Genomic DNA, 25,213 nt, shown 5'->3' on the forward strand with positions numbered 1-25,213 from the left:
TGTGAAAATGCATTTGCAATTCCAATGCAGAATTCCAGGACACCTCTCCTACCTGCAGAGAGATAAGTGTCTCCTAACTCCTACTGTCTTCACCACCACCACTACCCACTCTTCCCACAAGGTGGCACTGAGAACAAAAATTACCTAAACTCTACAGCCACTGCTACTGGCTCCTATGGATTGAGGAAAGAGGTCTAGTAGGTAGCTACTGAAAAGGAAGATGGAACATGAAAAGATGCTCAGCATCACTAATTATCAGGGAAATGCAAATCAAAACCACAATGAGATGTCATCTTACACCTGCCAGAATAGCTATTCTCAAAAGGAAACAACGAGTGTTGGTGAGGATGTGGAGAAAGAGAACCTTCATACACTCTTGGTGGGAATGTAAACTGGTACAGCCACTATGGAAAACAGTACGGAGGTTCCTCAAAAAATTAAAAATAGAACTACCATAGGATCCAGCAATTCCACTTCTGGGTATTTATCCGAAGAAAACAAAAACACTAATTAGAAAAGATAGATGCACCCCTGTATTCATCGCAGCATTATTTACAATAGCCAGGCTATGGAAGCAACCTAAGTGTCTACTGATAGATGAGTGGATAAAAAGATGTGAGATATATATATAAACATAGACACACGCACACGAAGACACACACAATGGAATACTACTCAGCCATAAAAAAGAAAAAGAATGAAATCTTGCCATTTGTGACAACATGGATGGACCTAGAGGGTATTATGCTAAGTAACAGAAATTAGACAGAGGAAGACAAATACCTATGATTTCACTTATATGTGGAACCAAAAAACAAAACAAATGAACAAACAAAACAGACACAGACTCATAGATACAGAGAACAAACTGGTGGTCACCAGAGGAGGGGGGGTGGGGGGGATGGGCAAAACAGGTGAAGTGGATTAAGAGGTACAAACTTCCAGTTATAAAATAAATAAGACACAAGGATGTAATGTACAACATAGGGAATACAGTCAATAATATTGTAATAACTTTGCATGGTGACAGATGGTTACTAGTCTTGCCACAGTGATCATTTCATAATGTATATAAATATGTCAAATCACTATGTTGTACACCTGAAACCAATATAATATTGTATGTCAACTATACTTCAATTCAAAAAAAAGTAAAGGAGGATGCAGGTAGAAATAAGTGGGTTCCCATATGTTAGTGACACTTCCTGCTTCCACTGGCTCTCCGTCATACTTGCGTTTTCTCTTTAAAGTCGAAGATTGATGACTCCACAAGGAAAGACATAGAAACTATAGATATTGCCCATAATGGACTCAAGAAAAATATATTTACATTTACAATAATAACTACCACTATTATCGAGTGTCTATTATGTTTCAACCTCTCTCTATAAAGCACTTTCTGTATTTTATTTTACTAGTTTAATATGTATACAAACTTTTGATTTAGGAATTATAACTTCCATTTTATAGATGAGGAAACTAACACATAAAGAGTATGATGATGACGCAGCTGGTAATCAAATCTGTCCTCCTCTTCCTCTTTAGAACTTGCCTAACAAAATCCTAACCCTGTATAAACTCAACCATCCATGTTCTCCATGCCTGTACCTATGCAGGTGTGTAGCACTGTGGGGGAACAGAGCGGGCAATCACAACCAGAATGGTATCACTGAAAACGTCATCAGTCTCAAATGGATGTTGAACACTGCTCAGCAATTGGTTTCTCTAACAAACTCGTTCTTCCTTTCACTACAGTATTTTACACCCTTTCTTCTATCTGCAGACCTTCTTCCACCTGAACGTTCAACAGATTACCTTACCTCAAATTTCATTAAAAGAGAGCTCTCTCATTCTCTCTCTACCAAATCTTTATAAATCGTCTTCTACCTTCTTGTTAACAAGGAGAAAGTATGCCTGTTCCTTTCAAAGGTACATTCTTCTCAAGCATATCTCTCTTTTGAATATTCTCTTTGCTCTCAGACATCAAGCAATCTCTCCCTCTCCACTAAATCAGCCTAGATTAGTATCTCCACAGGGTTACTGCATAGTGAAATGTGAATGATGGGGGGTGGGGGGGGACACACAGCTCTATCTCCCATCTTATAAACAAAACAAAATTTAAAACTCCCTGATTCCATGATCCTCTCCAGTTTTTACTCTACTTCTCTGCACAGCCAAACTCCTCTGAAGAATTGCCTATACATTTTCACTTTTTCCCCCCTTCAACATAGCACAATCTACTCAAGTGAATGTACTCTTATCAAGGTCATCATGGATATATTGCCAAACCTAACAAACACTTTTGCATTCATCTTACTCATCCTCTCAGTAGCGTTGAACACAATAACTGCATCCTTCTTCCTGAAACATTTCCTCTTAGATTTGATCTCCTCTCTCCATCTCCAATTTTTCCTTACTTTTCTTTGGCTATTCCTTCTCAGTCTCCATTGTGGCTCCTTTTCCACCACTTAATTTCTAAATGTTGAAGCTCCTCTGGATGAAGTTCCTCTGCTCATCTCTCTCTAGGTGATCTTATCCATTCTCATTGCTTAAAAAAATGTGCTGACAACTCCTAAAATTTTATATTTAGCCCAGACTCCTAGTTAGCAACTCTGCCTGCCTGTCTCATAGGCATGTCAAACTTAAAGTGAGTTCAGTTTTAAGCATGTTTATCTCCTTCAAACCTGTTCCTCCCCATCCCTCCCATCTTCACCTTCTCAAAGCAGTCTTCCCTCCTGCCCCTCACCTTGCCCCGTTATTATTTATTACAGTACCGACGACTCTCCCTTTACACAACATCTCAAATGTGTAATTCTGTGGATATTTACTTGTTTGATGGCTATATACTCCAGGGGCTGGTGCCACATCTGTTTTATTCACCACTTCACCTACTGCGTGGCTTAGGACCTAGTATAGATTATGCACTCAAATTATTTGTTGAATCAATAAATTGTTAACCAAACATACACAAATCAGGACTGCTTGTATATAATTTACTACTGTCATGTTCTTTCAAGTTTTCCTTTTCTAAAAAATGTATCCCAGTTTACATATGTCTCACATGTCCCCTAAGTTATCTTAGTCCACATTACCTGAGGTGTTCGTTGTAATTCATATAAACTGAGTTCCCATGTTTTGCTTAAAGGTTGAGTTCCGTTTGTCTGCACAGCCTGAGACATTGCTGGGAATAAAAAGGAGAGAAAAATAATTTTAGTATCTGAAAAGGAAGTAAATCTCAAAACTGATTTTTAGGAATTATGAATCCTGAGAATAATAAAAATAGAACTTATACACAGGTTCCTCAAAAATGAAAAAGAAGAAAAGCTCAAGAATCTTTCCATTTATAAATATGAGCTACTTCAGAGCAAGAGACTATCACTGATCTCTGAATGCCCAACAGCTGCCACACAGAAAGCGCTTAATTATTACCGCATGTATAGAAAACTGCCTTAACCCAAAATAATGTGTTTCTGAAATTCATGGTCATGGAACTTAGAACTAAGTCAGGAAAATTTCAGACTCTTCAGCACGGCCATCTAGTCCAACCTTTGCCAAAGATATAAAATGAACTTTAGAGCACTTTAAACTGCTGGTCATTCTGCTTCTACTTGCACAGCTCCACTTCTGAAAAATCCCCTACCTAATAAGTCAGCTTATAATGTTCAGAAAGCTCTTCCCAATGCTGAGCGAGCCCCAAACGGCTACCTATTCATCCTATAGTTGCTCTGTGGAGGCAAACTGATCACGTCTAATAATTTTGAACATGACAGCCTGTCAAATATTTGGACAATGTTATCATATCCCACGTGATTTTTCTTTCCTTTTGGCTATATATCCTAGCTCCTCCTATTTCTCGCTATTCGACACAATTTCAAGGTCTCCTCACCACCCTGACTCATTAGTTCTGCCTTTCTTCTTGTTACAAATGAACTGAACAACGTAAGGCCAACTTCTCTGCTGGTCTTTGACTAGGGGGATGGAATCTAGTACACGTGTGAGGAAGACGGTCTCAGAAAACTAACTCCTCTACGGCATAGGAAAAAAAAAGGGGCCTCCAGTCATTCAAATATTTAGCAGGTATCTATTATTAGCCAAGCAAAACTGTTCTAGGTCCTTGCCTCAGAATTCATAGCCTAAAAAAAGAGAAATACAGGTAAATAGCTAAACTATAGTCTGACAAAATAAATTCCAAGCAGCAGTATGGAAAAAACAATATGGAATTTCAGAGGAGGATTAAGGAATTTGAGGAGTTAGGGAAGGCTTCAGCAGAGATGAAGTAAGCCTTAAAAAATAAGAGAATACTACACTGGGATGGGTTCTAGGCAAAGTAGAGCAGCATGTATGAAGACAGGCATGAAAACCAAGTATGCTTGTGTTTGGAAGCTACTGGATGTTTTAAACAAGAGAGCGACATGATCAAATAGTTTCACAGAAACTCAAGCAGTAGTGTAGAAGGTAGAAGAATAGATGTAAGTAAGCATGACCAATGAGGAGACCATCTGAGTGATATTAACTATCAGAACCAAAGCAGTTAAGCATGGACAAAGAGAGAGAATTAGACAGATAGACCATTAAGTGATATATACGACACTAGTATAAGACAGAAGGGTCAAATATGACTTTGGGAAAGCAACCATCCTTTACTGAGATAGAGAACACAAATAGAAGGTGTGGGTTAGAAGAGAAGTGGAGTTGCTAGACAACCTGAGTTCCAGTTACTTATGCACCACTCAGGTAGAGTGGTCCAGTAGACAGTGAGAAAGAAAAATCCCACACTTGCCTTAAGACACAACCTGCACAAGCACACTAAGTCATATATTCTACACTAGCACGTAGACAACGAAGGACACGATCTATTTGTATCCAGGAAATGGAATTCCTCACTTTGAGCAGATACCATTTAAACAGACCTGCTCCCAAGAACCCACCCAATCAGCAATTAGCTCTACTTTACTTGATAAGTAAAAGCACTTCATTGAAATTTAACCTAAATTCTAGTGCCATCTAAAATTCTATATATCTTGTCTCCTCCTTTAACCAAAAGCTACATTTCCACATGAAGTTTCTCCCTTGCCTAAGCAAAAATTTAAACAAATATGTCCAAACTTTTCAGATTTGAGTGAATCGTGGTTTTTGTTTACAATTTTGAGGCTGTCCACTGAGTCTACCTTAAGGACTCTCATTCATTTTGCTTATCAAAATTAGCGGAATCCCAAACAAGCAAACATTGCTTGAGCCCTCTGTGCTTGAAATACAATTCTCTTTCAGCTCCATCATGATGCCTGATCAGTGTCCCCAACAGTAATCTGAAATCTGAGCAATTTTTCACAGATCTCTGGCCACTAATCTAGCTGCATTTATTTGTTAATCCTAGGATTACTAGCCTTTAGTGCTTTGAGCATCCCTGAGTGCTTTGACTCCACTCTCTGAGAATCATAAATAGAAAAAATTTTTGTGATAGATAAATAGAAAAATTTTTTCTCCTTGGTGAAATACTGTCTTTTCTGTATCATTCAGTCTTCATGAGGATCAAATGATGGCACAGACTCTACATATTGCTATCTAGTCAACCCTTAGAGGCTAACGGATACAAGAGTCTCATTAGACCAGTATCTGTTCTCTGGAGCAACAAACTTTGCTGTGAGTCCCTCTAAAAACCTTCATGAAGAGATTCTCGAAGAGAGAGATCACTTTAATGTAGGAGGCCTTTCTCCTTCATTTCTAAGCTCTGGGGCTAAAGGTTAACAGACTATTAAATCATGGGCCCTAGCCACCATTTTATAAGCATCACTTGATCCTATCATAGTTTTTGTACCGAAGTGGGTTTCTCTGTGTCTAAGCTGCAAAATTCTGGCAGAATTCCTGCCCCTTATATACACTCTTGGTATAATCCTAATTATTGTGCTTACTAGGCTAGAAGGCATAATTTCTCCAAGGATGATTTATAATTACCTGAGCTATTACTGGGAATTTTGGACATGTCAAAGATAATACAACTAAGAGAAGTTCTAGAAAAGAAAGAAGTAACCAAATAAACAATGCCAGCCTTTTTGACTGGTATGCTGAGGCCTCAAAATGGAACTCTGACTTTAAAATAGCATCCCTTTAAAGATTCTCTAGCAAAAGCCAAAGAAAAGAAAGCACTCAAATGATCAGAAACCTGCCGTCCTTATGCATCTAACATTATTGTGTTTTAGTATCCCTCTGCTCCCCTCTACTGCCCTCCCCTAAAATACTAAATGAACTATCCTTTCCTCAAGGTCTTCCCCAAGAAAACAACCAGTGACCCAATACCCATTTAAAATTGCTACAATGGTGAGTAAGCCAATGGAAACTAAATTAAGGCACAGTTTAGGGTTGAGCTAACAGTCATAAGAAAAGACCTTCTAAAACCATACAGCAGACAGACTAATGATTTGCTACTGAATTTCACATTTTATTAGACATCAACTGTCCAGGAATCCCAGGCTTATACTAATGAATCCATTTACTTGTAGCCCCTCAGATCGATAAAAATGGTTGAAAGCTGACAAACGGCTGGAAAAAAATTAAAAAAAAAATGTGCAAAACATTCAACAGAGACTACAGAGAGCAAGAAAAGTAGGATGACACTTACCTAACACCTTTACCTAAGGCCTTTTCTGGGGCCTTTCCTTTAAAGATTTTATTTTATTTATTTTTTCCCCCCAAAGCCCCAGTAGATAGCTGTATGTCATAGCTGCACATCCCTCTAGCTGCTGTATGTGGGACTCGGCCTCAGGATGGACGGAGAAGTGGTGCCTCGGTGCGCGCCCGGGATCCGAACCCGGGCAACCAGCATCGGAGCGCGTGCACCTAACCACCAAGCCACGGGGCCGGCCCTGGGGCCTTTCCTTTCAAAGTTAGAGTAAAATTCAAGGCTGTAGACAAGCGATGGAACAATAAATAGGAGACATGAGAAATTAGCTTCAAAGCGGTCAACCTATGCTGTGGGATAGATCCAAGAGGCAATGTAAAAAGAACTCGCCCTTTCTTCTTGTTAACAGGCTAAGACCTAAATACAGGACTTAAAAAAAAAATTGGAATGGAAAATTGCGAATTTGGATAATCTCCAACATGGGGCTGAAAATGTTAGAAGAGCTTTAGAAAATTGACAAACTATGAACTAAGATAAACATACAATCCTTCAGATAAAGCTCTCAAAATAAAAACAAAATCAAAAGATCCTTCGGCCTCTAAGTATTAAGGACCTATTCATAAAGATACTGGCAGATACAGCGATCAGAAACATAACGGGAAGAGGCATTGTTCCATATTAGCAAATAAAGGGTGGGTGGGTGGGTGGGTGTGTGTGTGTGTCTAACGAACAATGGCCCCAAACCTACCCAATGATTCTCCTCTGAAGACTGGAATCTTAATTCCTGTTGTTGAATTCAAGGTGAATTACCTATAAATACAGACAGTCTGCATCCGTGTAGATACACGTGCCATTATTTCTACCATGAATCCTACAACAACAAAATCAATCTCTCAGAGAACTAAAACTGCTCAGATAGGAATTTCTAAGAATTCAAAATCCTAACCCATGTCCCAACCTGTAACTGTTACCCTGGGGCCAACTATAAACAGAATATTCCTTTCTTCTGTCTCTAGAAAGCTCCTACAGCAAATTAATAGGAACTGTCAAATAAACTATTCTGCTGAAGGCTTGTTTCTAGAGACACTAGTTCACCGACACATAACCAAATTATACCTGATTCGGATATTTGTATTCCTGTGGCAAATAAAATTCAGGAAGTAATTCACAATTTAGTTGTAGTTCCAGAATTTCCTGGTATCATTTGGAGAAGCTCCATGGCTTTGAAAAGTTTTCCAGTCTCTCTGTTTCTATCTGTATTACAATCATATGTTCCCTGGTATCTAGAGTCTTTTTTTTTTTTTTTAATATTTCTTTTTTTTTTTTTTAATTTTTTGTTTATTGCAGTAACATTGGTTTATAACATTGTAAAAGTTTCAGGTGTACATCACTGTACTTCTATTTCTGCATAGATTACATCATGTTCACCACCAAAATACTAATTACAACCCATCACCACACACATGTACCAAATTATCCCTTTCACCCTCCTCCCTCCCCCCTTCCCCTCTGGTAACCACCAATCCAATCTCTGTCCCTATGTGTTTGTTTATTGTTGTTATCATCTACTACTTAATGAAGGAAATCATACGGTATTTGACCTTCTCCTTCTGACTTATTTCACTTTGCATTATACCCTCAATGTCCATCCATGTTGTCACAAATGGCTGGATTTCATCGTTTCTTATGGCTGAGTAGTATTCCATTGTGTATATATACCACATCTTCTTTATCCATTCGTCCCTTGATGGGCACTTAGGTTGTTTCCAAGTCTTGGCTATTGTGAATAACGCTGCAATGAACACAGGGGTGCATGTACCTTTGCAAATTGGTGTTTTCAAGTTCTTTGGATAAATACCCAACAGTGGAATAGCTGGATCATATGGTAGTTCTATCCTTGATTTTTTGAGGAATCTCCATACTGTTTTCCATAGTGGCTGGACCAGTTTGTACTCCCACCAGCAGTGTATGAGAGTTCCCTTCTCTCCACATCCTCTCCAACACATGTTGTTTCCTGTCTTGTTAATTATAGCCATTCTGACAGGCGTGAGGTGATATCTCATTGTAGTTTTGATTTGCATTTCCCTGATAGTGATTTTGAACATCTTTTCATGTGTCTGTTGGCCATCTGTATATCTTCTTTGGAGAAATGTCTGTTCAGGTCTTTTGCCCATTTTTTAATTGGGTTGGTAGTTTTTTTGTTGTTGAGATGCATGAGTTCTTTATATATTTTGGAGATTAAACCCTTATCAGATGTATGGTTTGCAAATATCATCTCCCAATTGTTAGGTTGTCTTTTCGTTTTGTTGTTGGTTTCCTTTGCTGTGCAGAAGCTTTTTAGTTTGATGTAGTCCCATTTGTTTATTTTTTCTATTGTTTCTCTTGCCCGGTCAGATGTGGTGTTTGAAAAGATGTTGCTAAGACCGATGTCGAAGAGCGTACTGCCTATGTTTTCTTCTAGAAGTTTCATAGTTTCAGGTCTTACATTCAAGTCTTTAATCCATTTGGAGTTAATTTTTGTGTATGGTGTAAGGTAAGGGTCTACTTTCATTTTTTTGCATGTGGCTATCCAGTTTTCCCAACACCATTTGTTGAAGAGACTTTCTTTTCCCCATTGTATGTTCTTGGCTTTTTTGTCAAAGATTAGCTGTCCACAGACGTGTAGGTTTATTTCTGGGCTTTCGATTCTATTCCATTGATCTGTGTGTCTGTTTTTGTGCCAGTACCATGCTGTTTTGGTTACTATAGCTTTGTAGTATATTTTGAAATCAGGGAGTGTGATACCTCCAACTTTGTTCTTTTTTCTCAGGATTCCTTTAGCTATTCGGGGTCTTTTGTTGTTCCATATAAATTTTAGGATTCTTTGTTCTATTTCTGTGAAAAATGTTGTTGGAACTTTGATAGGGATTGCATTGAATCTATAGATGGCCTTAGGAAGTATGGACATCTTAACTATGTTAATTCTTCCAATCCAAGAGCACGGAATATCTTTCCATTTCTTTATGTCTTCTTCAATTTCTTTCATAAATGTTTTATAGTTTTCGGTGTACAGATCTTTCACCTCTTTGGTTAAGTTTATTCCTAGGTATTTTATTCTTTTTGTTGCAATTGTAAATGGGATGGTATTCTTAATTTCTCTTTCTGCTACTTCGTTGTTAGTGTACAGAAATGCAACTGATTTTTGTATGTTGATTTTGTATCCTGCAACTTTACCATATTCGTTTATTACTTCTAAAAGTTTTCTGGTGGATTCTTTAGGGTTTTCTATATATAAAATCATGTCATCTGCAAATAGTGACAGTTTCACTTCTTCCTTTCCAATTTGGATCCCTTTTAGTTCTTTCTCTTGCCTGATTGCTCTGGCTAGGACTTCCAGTACTACGTTAAATAGGAGTGGTGAGAGTGGGCATCCTTGTCTGGTTCCTGTTCTTAGAGGGACAGCTTTCAGTTTTTCACCATTGAGGATGATATTAGCTGTGGGTTTCTCATATATGGTCTTTATTATGTTGAGGTACTTTCCTTCTATCCCCATTTTATTCAGAGTTTTTATCATAAATGGATGCTGTATCTTGTCAAATGCTTTCTCTGCATCTATTGAGATGATCATGTGATTTTTGTTCTTCATTTTATTAATGTGGTGTATTACGTTGATTGATTTGCGAATGTTAAACCATCCCTGCATACCTGGAATAAATCTCACTTGATCATGGTGGAGTCTTAAATGCTACTGCATGAATGCTATTTTACCAGATGATACAGCAGGTAATCCTAAAACCAAAAAAAGGACACAATCTTGCTGTTTGCCAAAACCACTATCTCAGTTTCTAAGAACATATCAGGATGGTAGATCTGAACAATATTTACCGGCCTCTCCTGTGACCTGGCCAAGGAGGGTCAAAAGGGGATCTGAGAACGAAAAACTCCATTTTTCGCCTCAGGACACAATCCACATACACAGAGGAAGCTATTGTGGCCTGAAGGACATGACCCACATGCAGATGGGAAGCTCGAATTTCCACTTTTGGCAGTCACTGAACAGATAAGCTCTCCAGAATTAGTTCTTCTTTGCTTTAGGTCAATACACTGTTTCACTTAAACTTAACCTAAATTCTACCATTCCCTGATATCATATATAACCTTTCCTCTTCTTTCCATTAGAAAGAAACAGCATTTCTGCCTGTGGCTCCCCCTTGCCCAAGCCAAGAATGTGAAACACATTTAGCTTCTGACTTTCAGATGGCAATGAATTGTGATTTTGATGAGTAGTATTTGGAGCCATCTATGTATAGATACTACTAATATACAGACAGAGCAAAGAAAGAGGAAAGGAACAGGAATGGATGGCCTAGGTAATATTTACAATCTGCAAGGCTGGCACGTACAGCTGAAGCAAGTGAAGATGGGAAATGAGGTGTCAGACAAAGGAATTTTAGAGATTCTTTCCAGCAACTGGAATGTGCTTCCCAGATGACTACTGTCTAAAGATCCTTGCAGCACAAGAGAAGATCTAGGTCTACCTGGGGCCCAATCCCCAGTTACAACATTTAAATTATACTTCTGAATAAAAGATACTCAACAAACAGAAATGTTTCTTACACAACGTAGGCACTTAAATTTGCGGAGAATGTATAAAAGACAAGTCAGCATTAGTTTGGACAAGATAACTTTAGTAGCAGTAGCAGAAACAGAAAATAAATCTGAGAAAAGATCTAGTCACAGGTAAATTTTGAAAGCTTGCAGCTTCAATAAGCAAAGAAGAAATATCAATAGAACATTCAGAATGCTCTTCTAGGGACTGCAATACCTGGCATTCATGCTGACTTGCCACATCTTCACATTTATGGCAGATCACAGTTCTTTTGCAGAACTCAATGCGGTCTCAAAAGCTTTTTCAATACAGCGCCCCCAAAAAGTGACTAACCATAGAGCAAAGAGCAGAATAGGCAAAAGAGATGAAAACTTCCTATGCATTCTACAAAGAAATATTGTTTATGTTTTTTAAAACAAGAAAAAGGTCACACTTCTGGTTTCTGGTTCCACATATAAGTTGCCTCTCCATCCAAACAACAAGTAAAAGCTGAACAGACTGAAAAATCAACAACTCTTCTTGCATCCATGAGTGAGGGGAGGACACAAGGCAAACCAGTGCCCCCAAAATTGGAGAGACAGAATACAGGGAATCTCAGCTTACCAGAGCAGACTAAGGAGCAGAAACCGTAGTAAGAACCAGTGTCAGGTAGGCAAATCTGAACTATAATTGAAAACTTGTTGGAGGCTCAGTGTGGACAAGTCTGAGAGTTAAAAACTCCAAGACGACCCAGTCATAGGGGAGTCCCCACAATATTGTGAAATTTATGTCCAGGAGCTCCACCAGATTCCCACAGTAAATCCAGCAGAGTGAGGGGAAAAGGAACTATTTTTAAATATGCTAGAGCACTCTGTCCTTCTTAACAAGGGCTGCCTTCAGGGAAAACTAGTTAGCCAGAACCTAACCTGCTGGGATATTATCAGAACCTAACTGTCCTGGGGAAGGGAAAAGACTCAGCTCCAGCCCATTCTAGCCATCCTGTCCCACCTAAGGGGGGAGAAAAAAACTGAGAACCACTTGTGAAGTTCACAAGGCAGAGGCATAGGCTCACTGAAATATTCAAACCTAATCATAGGACTACAGAACCCCTTCCCTTCCCCCACACCTTGCCAACACATTACTAAAGGCCCATTAACAGCAGTTCCCCTTACCCCAGTACATCATGTCCGGTTACCTAGAAAAAATTACAAAGCACAGCAAAAGGCAAAAAACACAATTTGAAGAGACAAAGCAAGCTTCAGAACCAGACATGGCATGGATGTTGGAATTATCAGACCAGGAATTTAAAACAACTATAAGAAATATGCTAAGGGCCCTTATGGATAAAATGAACAGCATACAATAACAGATGAGCAATGCAGGCAGAGATGGAAATCCTAAGAACCAAAAGAAATGCTAGTGATCAAAAACACTGTAACAGACATGAAGAATGCCTTTTGGGCTTATTAGTAGATACAGCTGTGGAAAGAATCTCTGAGCTAGAGAATATATCAGTAGAATCCCCACAAACCAAAAAGCAAAAAGAACAAAGACTGAAAAAAACAGAACTAAATATCCAAGGACTCTGAGATAACTACAAAAGATGTAACATACATGTAATGAGAACACCAAGAGGAGAAGAAAAAGAGAAAGGAACAGAAGACATATTTGAAACAATGACTAAGACTTTCCACAAATTAATACCAGACACCAAACCACAGCTCCAGGAAGCTCAGAGAACACCAAGCAGAATAAATGCCCAAAAAACTACACCTCAGCATATAATTTTCAAATCATAGAAATTCAAAGATAAAGAAAAAAATCCTGAAAGAAGCCAGAGGAAAAAGGTTATACTTGCTTGAGCAGAAAAAAATAGATGCAAAGTACAAAGTATGTCCTGTGCTTTGGACTTAACTTGCATTGCATTATGCTGCTTACAAAGTCTACCCCACTGACTTAAATAACTTAATATAGTTTAATATTTTCTCCTATATCTAGACGTGAGCCTACTTTTTAATGAGTCTGCTTTTCAAGAAAAGTTAAATAAATGAGTGAGGGACAGCATTTAGAAAGGAAAAAATAAACCCTAAATGATACATGAAGGGAAAGAAGTACCGCTTACTAATGCCGATCTTATATAATCTAAGCAGGGATCTTCCAAACTGGATATGCATGTGTACTCCTGAACGACACAAAAGCCTTCCGGGGGCAATACGGGGCTTGGGTAGTTTTAAAAGAATTTATTTCTAAAGTATCAATTTTCCTGAGTATTTTTACCAAAACTGATCTGCCTGAGAAAAGGCCTATATATCTGTGTAGGTCCCTCTCCTCGCCCCAATTCTTTCATAAGATTTCATACCATTCATTCACTCATTCAAATACTGATTATCTACTGCACCCCATGCACTGTACAAGGTGCTAGGAATAACAGCAGTAAACAAAATAAATATGCATTCAATATATTAAAAATTCTTAAGTGCTGTATAAAAGATACAAAAAAGGGCATTGGGTTGGATATCAAGGAGAGAAAAGGAGCTACTTAACATAGGGCAATCAAAGAAGGACTTTCAAAGGAACAGACATGTTAGAAAGAAAGAAAAGTCAGGGTGGCTGGTAAGTAAAGCGGAAAATATACAAGAAGAGGTTACAGAACTAAAGGGAGGCCACGATGGTGATCTTGTCAGGAATCAAATGGGGTTAAGTGGAGGGACAAGAGCCTCACCGGAATGGGTTAAAAAGGAAATCACGGGGCAGGCCTGGTGGCACCGTGGTTAAGTTCTCGAGCTCTGCTTTGGCGGCCCAGGGCTCGCCGGTTCGGATCCTGGGCACTGATTCCGCCCCGCTTGTCAAGCCATGCTGAGGTGGCGTCGCACATAGAGCAACTAGAAGGACATACAACCATGACATACAACTATCTACTGGGGCTTTGGGGAAAAAAAAAAAAGGAAAAAAGGAGGAAGACTGGCAACAGATGTTAACTCAGGGCCAATCTTCCTCAAAAAAAAAAAAGAATCTGAATAGACCAATCACAAGTAAAGAGATTGAAATAGTAATCAAAAACCTCCCAAAAAATAAAAGTCCAGGACCAGATGGCTTCTCCAGTGAATTTTACCAAACATTCAAAGAAGATTTAATACCCATCCTCCTCAAACTATTCCAAAAAATAGAGGAAGATGGAACACTTCCTGAATCATTCTACGAGGCCAACATCACCCTGATACCGAAACCAGACAAAGACAATACAAAGAAAGAAAATTACAGGCCAATATCGCTGATGAACATTGATGCAAAAATCCTCAACAAAATATTGGCAAACCGAATACAACAATATATTAAAAAGATCATACACCATGATCAAGTGGGATTTATACCAGAGACGCAGGGATGGTTCAACATCCGCAAATCAATCAACGTGATACATCACATCAACAAAACAAAGAATAAAAACCACATGATCATCTCAATAGACGCAGAGAAGGCATTTGACAAGATACAACATCCATTTATGATAAAAACTCTCAATAAATTGGGAATAGAAGGAAAGTACCTCAACATAATAAAGGCCATATATGACAAACCCACAGCTAACATCATACTCAACGGGGAAAGACTGAAAGCCATTCCTCTGAGAACAGGAACGAGGCAGGGCTGCCCACTCTCACCACTCCTGTTCAACATAGTACTGGAGGTTTTGGCCAGAGCAATTAGGCAAGAAAAAGGAATAAAAGGAATCCAAATAGGTAACGAAGAAGTGAAACTCTCACTATTTGCAGATGACATGATTGTATATATAGAAAACCCTAAAGAATCTGTTGGAAAACTGTTAGAAACAATCAACAACTACAGCAAAGTTGCAGGGTACAAAATCAATCTACAAAAATCAGTTGCATTTCTATATGCTAATAATGAGCTAACAGAAAGAGAGCTCAAAAAGATAATACCATTTACAATTGCACCAAAAAGAATAAAATACCTAGGAATAAATCTTACCAAGGAGGTGAAGGACCTATACAATGAGAACTACAAGACATTATTGAGGGAAATCTACGATGACATAAAGAAATGGAAAGATATCCCATGCACGTGGACTGGAAGAATAAACATAGTTAAAATGTCTATTTTACCTAAAGCAATCTACAGATTCAATGCAATCCCAATCAGAATCCCAATGACATTCTTCACAGAAATAGAAAAAAGAATACTAAAATTTATATGGGGCAACAAAAGACCCCGAATAGCTAAAGAAATCCTAAAGAAAAAGAACAAAGCAGGAGGCATCACAATTCCTGACTTCAAAACATACTACAAAGCAATAGTAATCAAAACAGCATGGTACTGGTACAAAAACAGACACACAGATCAATGGAACAGAATTGAAAGCCCAGAAATAAAACCACACATATACGGACAGCTAATTTTCGACAAAGGTGCTAAGGACATGCAATGGAGAAAGGAAAGTCTCTTCAATAAATGGTGTTGGGAAAACTGGACATCCACATGCAAAAGAATGAAAGTGGACCATGTGCTATCGCCATACACAAAAATTAACTCAAAATGGATCAAAGACCTGAAGGTGAGACCTGAAACTATAAAACTCATAGAAGAAAATATAGGCAACACACTATTTGACATTGGGTTTAAAGGAATCTTTTCGGATGACATGCCTACCCAGACTAGGGAAACTAAAGAAAAAATAAACAAGTGGGACTTTATCAGACTAAAGAGCTTTTATAAGACAAATGAAATCAGAATCAAGATGAACAAACAACCAACCAGCTGGGAGAGAATATTTGCAAAACATACATCTGACAAGGGGTTGATCTCCATAATATATAAAGAACTCACACAATTGTACAACAAAAAAACAAACAACCCGATCAAAAAATGGGCAGAGGAAATGAACAGACACTTCTCCAAGGAAGATATACAGATGGCCAATAGGCACATGAAAAGATGCTCAACATCACTAATCATCAGGGAAATGCAAATCAAAACAACACTAAGATACCACCTCACGCCCGTTAGAATGGCTATAATCACCAAGACAAAAAACAACAAATGTTGGAGAGGATGTGGAGAAACAGGAACCCTCATACACAGCTGGTGGGAATGCAAATTGGTGCAGCCTCTATGGAAAACGGTATGGAGATTCCTCAAAGAATTAAAAATAGAGATGCCCTATGATCCAGCCATCCCACTACTGGGAATCTATCCAACGCACCTGAAATCAACAATCCAAAGAGGCTTATGCACCCCTATGTTCATTGCAGCATTATTCACCATAGCCAAGAAGTGGAAGCAACCTAAGTGTCCCTCGACTGACGATTGGATTAAGAAAATGTGGTATATATATACAATGGAATACTACTCAGCCATAAAAAAAGACAAAATCGTCCCATTTGCAACAACATGGATGGGCCTGGAGCGTATTATGTTAAGTGAAATAAGCCAGAAAGAGAAAGACAAACACTGTATGATCTCACTCATATGTGGAATATAAACCAACACATGGACAGAGAAAACTGGACTGTGGTTACCCGGGAAGTGGGGGTGGGGGGTGGGGGGTGGGCACAAGGGGTGAAGGGAGTCATATATGGGGTGAAGGACAAACAAAAATGTACAACCCAAAATCTCACAATGTTAGAAACCATTAAAATATCAATAAAAAAAAAAAAAAAAAAAAAAAGAAAAGAAAAACTGACTTAAAATGGAAATCAAAATTGAAACTATATGTTCTTTATAAATGAATAAAATGAAAACACTACCTTATCCAAATGCATGGGATGTGTAATGAGAGAAATCTCCCTCAGAAATATTTATAACCTTCAATTTTTAAATAATAAAACCATAAAGACTGAGAAAAAAATAAACCAAGCTTAGAAATTAGAATATGAATCTGAAGTAAAAGGGAAAAATGATCATTATAAAAGCATAAATCAAAAACAATAGCTAAAAAACAAAAACAAAAAAAGGACTTGTTCATGAAAGCAAAATTTAGTTATTTAATACAGCTAATACTATAGCTAAATTTCTGACAAAACCCAAAGGAAAAAAAGTTAAGAAATGAAATAGATTTTTAAAATTAGATTATCAAAGTATGTTATATTCAACTTTATACCAATAAATAAATTCAACTATTCCTAATTAAAAGTCTTAGTGAGTTAGAAATAGATGGAAACATCCTTAGTTTTATGAAGACAGACCAGAACTCCAATGTTAAAACTGTTGAGGATTCCTATTAGAAAAAGTCAGGAGCAAAACAAGACTGCCCTACAACATTCTGCTGGAAGTCCTAAATAACGCCACCAAAAAAAAAAAGAGAAAGAAAGAAATATTGGAAAAGGAAGTGACAAAAGTTATCAGTGCAGATAATATGAAAACCACCTAGAAAATCCAGTAGAATCACATGGAAAACTATTAGAACTAAAAAAAAAAAAAAAAGCAGTAACACAGTGGCTTGAAGAGAAAAAAACATGCCAAAAAAAGCCACAGATTTCATATAAACGAGGAATAATCATTTAGAAATGTTTCTTTAAAAAGATCCCATTCACAACCATTCACAACATCAACAAAAGTTGTAAAATATTTAGGAGAAAATTGCACAAAATACTGACAAAACAAAACTCTACAACTTAACTGAAGGACATTAAAGAGGATTTGAATTGGATAAAACATACAAACCCAATGCAATGCAATCCCAATCAAAATATCAATAGACAAAGTGATTCTAAGGTTCACCTGGAGGAGGCACAGGAAAACCCATGATATTCTGAAAAAGAATAATAATTAGGGAGGCTTACCTTATATCAAATTAAAACTTAAGGAAAGCAACACTACAGAGTCTGAAGAAAAGACGAACGGATTAATGCAACAAAACAAAGGGTTCAAAAACAGATGAGAATTTCTCTAATTTTGGATATTTTAAATCAAAGGGATAACAAAAACTAAAAAATTTTTTGCCATTAAATCAGATGTATCTAAACAAATAAAAAACTCCAGAAGGATTAAGCATTTTTTTAAAAAACTATAAAAGATCTAGAAGAAAAGAGGGTAGAACGTCTTCATACTGTTGGGATTATTAGGAAGGCAGCCTATGCAAGATGCAATACCCAGAAGACTTTAAAAATGGTTCACATTTCACCTTATAAAGTTTTAAAACTTCAATACAAAAACAACAAAAGACATTATAAGCAAATTTAAAAGATAAGCAATAGACAGGGAGAAAATATTTGCAACATACATAAGAAACAAAGGCCAATATCCATAATATATACTGAACCTTCCCCCAAGTCAATTTAAAAGACAACTCAATATAGGCAAAATGATGAATGGGTAATTAACAGAAGAATACAAGTGGCCAATAAAATTAAATTGTGCTTCACTTCATCAATAATTACTAAATTGCGAATCAAAACAATGCTAACTAAATATGCTCTGGTTTTTGTCTGTGATACTGACAAAAATTAAGATGACTGATAATATTCAGTGGTTAGAAAGGGTGTGCAGAAATAGGAATGCTCAAATCTTTGGAGGTGTACAGTGGCATGGTTTTGTGGCCAGAGCAATTTGGCATTTAAGGCATAATTACAATACAGTCATGCGCCACATAACAATGTTTCGGTCAACAATAGACTACATATACAATGGTAGTCTAATAAGATTAATACCATATAGCCTAGGTGTGTAGTAGCCTATAACATCTAGGTTTGTGTAAGTGCACTCTGATGTTCACACAACAACGAAATCGCCTAACAATGCATTTCTTAGAACATATCCCCGTTGTTAAGCGATGTGTGACTATATTTGACATTAGCAATGTACTTGAAATGGAAACTGGTTGAATCAAGCTATATAGGACTACTATAGAAATCTCTACAGAAATTCATTCCCCATTTTTTAATTTATTGTCTCTGATCAACATACAATTAAGAACTTACTGGCTGATGTCATTATTTTATCCACATTCTTTAGAAATTAATAGTAGGCACATCAGCTCTTAGAACTTCAGTATAACATGTATTTTAACACACAGGTACCTTAAACTCTAAAATAATCCCATTTATTTATCCTTTAAAAAATTCAATAAAATTAACTGTTGAGAATCAAAAGACAGTATCTGAAAAATAGATACCAATGAAAGAGAATACACTAAAAGAACTGTCTCTGCTCTTTGGCCAAATAAAAAAAATAACACTCACTGTACTGTACTGGCTGAATCTTCACCTCTCAGAGCAGCTTGCATCTGCCAAAATTTTTAATGAGCTGAAGTTTTGAACTCATGATGGTTCTCTTAGGAAATCTACCCAAAAAAAATTCTCGTAAAGGTATGCAATAAATATATATACAACGATGGTCATCACAGCATTGTTTGCTATAGCAAAAGATCATAAAAGTCTATATATCCTGTCAACAGGAATATGGCTAATTAGGATACATCCACAGTACAGAATACTATATAGCTGTACATACTGACATGGAATTTAACATATGTATACAACATACATTAAATTAAAAAAAAAAAGCAAGTTTTAGAGCAAAATGTATAATATCCTATTTTAGCAATTAAAAAGAAATCCAAACACCTAAATAGATGTTTGTGGTTTTAAATCCTGTTCACCATGTTTCATCACATATGCCATCTTTCTCTTCATCAGTCTAGCCAAGCTCATTCTAGCCAAGCTCATTCTCATTTTAGAATCTTTTCACTAGCCCATCCTTCTACCTGGAACAGAATGCCCTCTTCTCCCAAGATTTTCCCATAGCTAGTTCCAAGCATTATAACAAAATTCTAACTTTGTCATTCTCTCATGTCTTCCCCTTTTTTTTCTACCACAGCACTTTTATGGTCTCTAAGCTCCTTGAAAGCAGGCTAGTTATCTATCTTATTCATCACAATACCCCCAGTACTTTGCACTGTGCATGGCATATAGCAGTTATTCAAGAAATATTTGCTGAAGAACTCAACAGCAGCAATAACTAAATAAAGAAGCTCAAATTAGGCAACCTTAACATTTCACATTTTCATGACTAAAAAAAAAGTCACTTCAAATTAACAGGCGAAAGGGTTAAGACAAAAGGAAGATTTATCAGTTGGTCTATTTTCTGTGTGTAGAGAAAACAGTTTTATCTTTGCGTGGTTAGGGCTTTCTGACCAGAGAAATCCATCCTTCAAAGGGCAAGTCTTGAAAACTTAAAGATAATTGAATAGGTAAGTAAGAGATTTACTTCTCTAGAAGTATGTGTTTATATTTCAGGGGGGATGAGATGATGAGACTATGGAGACATTCCAGGGGTTGTAAATTCTGAGACTTGTCTAATCTTCCCCCCCTAAAAATATTTATTTACATTTCAAAGATTAAGAACCTAGGATCCTCCCCTTCTGTAACCAAGAAGAATTTGTTTATATTAGGGAACAAAGGTCTCTTTCCCTCTCTCAGGATAAGAGGTAGGCAACATGTATACAAGCTCCTAGATTCATATTTTTTGGGTTCCTCTCCTAACCAAACGAACATTTGGCTCTCACTGCATCGCTGTGGGGGGAAGAAATGGGGCAAAGACGAACTGACATGGTTACTGCTGTAATAATCTATCCCTGCTCCAGAAATTTTGTGTCTACTTCCAGGATAATAAAAATAAATATAGCTATTAAAAATTTATCATTCTAACATACAGAATTTGGTTCCTAAAACTTATCTTCTAATTCAGGCTTTAAAAAGAATAATGTGTTTTTGAAAATGAATATAAAAATTACTTTTTGAGGACAAAAGTACATTAAGTCCCTAACTTAGAAATTAAAATTTTCATTCTAAGTTTTTCCAGTAAAAACATATTATACCTAAGTAACGCATCTGAACTATTAGAAAATTTGTATTTGTATACCAGTTCAATTACATTATGGATTAGTCTTCTGAATACTAGTCAAGGACCTAACCACTAACTATAACATTGTTTCTGCATAAATATTTATTTATGGCAGATAAAGTAATGTAGAGGCTCCCCGAAAGTGCCATTTTTATCCCACACCTAACCTACAATCCTTAAACTGCTTGAGGGAGTATAAAAAACTGTGGTTGAGTCTACAGAAGCAAAGAACAGGTTGCCAGATTCCCATTCAACTCTTTGAGATCCCCAAGACTCTCAAATCCTGTGACTGGGCCATACATTGCTCCCAAGACTATTCTCTAGCTCCCCTAGAAGGAAAAATAGATCCACTAAACCATAAATTCCTCAAGAATAAGGGTAGAGAACTTCACATTTTAGGAACGTCCTTACGTTATGGTACAACCAATGAGACAACTAGAAAGCACAGTAAATGATTTTTGGAACTGGATCAGCTTGAGCTTGCATCCTAGCACTGGCTGTTACTGGCTATGGATCCACAAGCAAATTTCTCAATTTCTCAAGGCTTTTTTTTTTTTTGTGAGGAATATCAGCACTGAGCTAACATCCGATGCCAATCCTCCTCGTTTTGCTGAGGAAGACTGGCCCTGAGCTAACATCGTGCCCATCTTCCTCTACTTTATATGGGACGCCGCCACAGGATGGCTCTACAAGCAGTGCGTTGGTGCGTGCCCGGGATCTGAACTGGCAAACCCCAGGCCACCGCAGCAGAGCGTGCGCACTTAACAACTTGCGACACCGGGCTGGCCCCTACTTTTTCTTTTTTTAAATCTGCAAAGTGACAAAAATTTTCAGGGTCATTGGCAAAGTTGAATGAGATATCCATATAAATGCCTGGTGCATTCTATGAATGACAGCCATAAAATTGAGAGGATATAATTTCCTTTATTTATTTCAATAAATAAGCATTCTTATTTCTCAGCTTCCCCCCCCCATATGTAAAAGACTAGGGAAAATATTACTTAGCCACTTCTTAACTTATTAAATATTTTACATTAATGCCCTTTCAAAAAATAATTAAATTATTTTAGAAAGGAACATAATGTTCGGTTATCTCTAGTGAGATCCTGGCACATGCTGGGTCATAGTGAATTTATAACTCAATTCTCAATAAGAACCTCAAATGTACATTTTCTACAGTATGAGTGAAAGAAAAATTCATATTAAATAGCAGATGTGCAGACAAAAGGGCTGACACTGTGATGTAAAATTTTAGGAGTCTAAACTGTACTCTTACCAGAGTGTAGCTATAAGAAAAAGGCCATGAGGGACCTTCCAGATTGGATGAAACATTTTACCCAAAAAAGGGAGCTTTAAATATAACTTATTTTGAGCTAAAACCTCAGAGTTCTGTGCCTAAAAATGTTTGCCAGTTGCTTTAAACATAAAAATTTCCTGGTCTAAGGGACGCAGGGGTGGTTCAACATCCGCAAATCAATCAACGTGATACACCACATCAACAAAACCAAGAATAAAAACCACATGGTCATCTCAATAGACGCCAGAAAGAGAGCTCAAAAAGATAACACCATTTACATTTGCATCAAAAAGAATAAAATATCTAGGAATAAATCTTGCCAAGGAGGTGAAAGACCTATACAACGAAAACTACAAGACGTTATTGAAAGAAATCAATGATGACATGAAGAAATGGAAAGACATCCCATGCACAAGGATTGGAAGAATAAACATAGTTAAAATGTCTATATTACCTAAAGCAATCTACAGATTCAATGCAATCCCAATCAGAATCCCAACGACATTCTTCACAGAAATAGAACAAAGAATCCTAAAATTCATGTGGGGCAACAAAAGACCCCAAATAGCTACAGCATTCTTGAGAAAAAAGAACAAAGCTGGAGGCATCACAATCCCTGACTTCAAAACATACTACAAAGCAATAGTAATCAAAACAGCATGGTACTGGTACAAAAACAGACACACAGATCAATAGAATAGAACTGAAAGCCCAGAAGTAAAACCACACGTATATAGACAGCTAATTTTCAACAAAGGAGCTAAGAACATACAATGGAGAAAGGAAAGTCTCTTCAATAAATGGTGTTGGGAAACTGGACAGCCACATGCAAAAGAATGAAAGTGGACGATCTGCTATTGCCATTCACAACTTAAAATGGATCAAAGACCTAAAGGTGAGACCTGAAACTATAAAACTCATAGAAGAAAATATAGGCAACACACTATTTTTTTAAAATTTTATTCATTTATTTTTTCCCCCAAAGCTCCAGTAGATAGTTGTATGTCATAGCTGCACATCCTTCTAGTTGCTGTATGTGGGACGCGGCCTCAGCACGGCCGGAGAAGTGGTGCGTCAGTTCACGCCTGGGATCTGAACCAGGTCCGCCAGCAGCGGAGCACATGCACCTAACCGCTAAGCCATGGGGCCGGCCCTAGGCAACACACTATTTGACACCGGTCATAAAGGAATCTTTTTGGGTGACATGCCTACCCAGACTAGGGAAACTAAAGAAAAAATAAGCGAGTGGGACTTTATCAGATTAAAGAGCTTCTACAAGACAAACGAAACCAGAATCAAGATGAACAGACAACCCACCAGCTGGGAGAAGATATCTGCAAAACATATATCTGACAAGGGGTTAATCTCCATAATATATAAAGAACTTACACAACTGAAAAACAAACAACTCGATCAAAAAATGGGCAGAGGAAATGAACAGACACTTCTCCAAAGAAGATATACAGATGGCCAATAGGCACATGAAAAGATGTTCAACATCACTAATCATCAGGGAAATGCAAATCAAAACAACACTAAGATACCACCTCATGCCCGTTAGAAAGGCTATAATCACCAAGACAAAAAACAACAAATGTTGGAGAGGATGTGGAGAAACAGGAACCCTCATACACAGCTGGTGGGAATGCAAACTGGTGTAGCCTCTATGGAAAGTGGTATGGACATTCCTCAAAGAATTAAAAATAGAAATACCCTATGATCCAGCTATCCCATTACTGGGAATCTATCCAACAAACCTGAAATCAACAATCCAAAGAGGCTTATGCACCCCTATGTTCATTGCAGCATTATTCACTATAGCCAAGAAGTGGAAGCAACCTAAATGCCCCTCGACTGATGACTGGATCAAGAAGATGTGGTATACAGATATAATGGAATACTACTCAGCCATAAAAAACACAAAATCGTCCCATTTGCAACAACATGGATGGGCCTGGAGGGTATTATGTTAAGTGAAATAAGCCAGAAAGAGGAAGACAAACACTGCATGATCTCACTCATATGTGGAATATAAACCAACACATGGACAGAGAAAACTGTATTGTGGTTACCAGGGGCAATGGGGGTAGGAAGTGGGTACAAGAGGTGAAGGGAGACATGTATATGGTGATGGACAACCAAAAATGTACAACCCAAAATTTCACAATGTTATAAACTATTAAAACATCAATAAAAAAAATTGCCTGGTCTATTCAGAGTATTTGAAATAGAACTACAGTATAATATGAGTGAGCTATAAATTATACTCCCCTAAAAGGAGAAAGAATGTAGGTAAACGGGGTTATTTAGAAATGTCCCTTTACACCTTGAAGAATGATTGCTGTATTAGTTTCCTACAACTGCTGTAACAAATTACCACAAGTCTGGTGGTTTAAAACAAGAGAAATTTCTCTCTCACAGATCTGGAGGCCAGAAGTCCTAAATCAGTATCACCGGGCCAAAATCATGGTGTTGGCAGGGCTGCGCTCCCTCCAGAGGTTTTATGGGAAACTGTTTCTTGCCTCTTCCAGCTTCAGGTAACTGCTGGTGTTCCTTGGCTTGTGGCCACATCACTCCAATCTTTGTCTCTGCAGTCACATTGCTGCCTCCCGTTCTGTGCGAGTCATCTCCCTCTGCCTCTCTCTTACAAGACTCATGTGACGGCACTTAGAGCCCATGCAGATAATCCAGGATAATCTCCTCATATCAAGATCTTTAATCTAATGACATTTGCAAAGACCTCTCCCTCAAATAAAGTGACATTACAGATTCCAGGGTTTAGAATGTGGATATCTTTTGCTTTTTATTTTTTTTGTGTGAGGAAGATTGGCCCTGAACTAACGTCTATTGCCAATCCTCTTTTTGCTGAGGA

At 37.6% G+C, this 25,213-nt stretch overlaps 1 protein-coding gene across 4 annotated transcripts in view; it reads right to left on the reverse strand.

Annotated features, from left to right (window-relative positions):
- RNF2 (ring finger protein 2) overlaps positions 1 to 25,213 on the reverse strand; it is a 52,278-nt gene that overhangs the window by 10,222 nt on the left and 16,843 nt on the right. For 3 of the 4 annotated variants that reach the window (XM_058539878.1, XM_058539880.1, XM_058539882.1), the window contains one exon: positions 3,093 to 3,181. In XM_058539878.1, coding sequence (XP_058395861.1) covers positions 3,093 to 3,179 — 87 coding nt within the window. In that variant the 5' untranslated portion in view covers positions 3,180 to 3,181. Of the gene's footprint in view, positions 1 to 3,092; positions 3,182 to 19,381; positions 19,466 to 25,213 lie in introns of those variants that run through there. The other variant, XM_058539881.1, reaches the window with a different exon arrangement.

Source organism: Diceros bicornis, chromosome 4, assembly GCF_020826845.1.
Source record: "Diceros bicornis minor isolate mBicDic1 chromosome 4, mDicBic1.mat.cur, whole genome shotgun sequence".
NCBI lineage: Eukaryota > Metazoa > Chordata > Mammalia > Perissodactyla > Rhinocerotidae > Diceros > Diceros bicornis.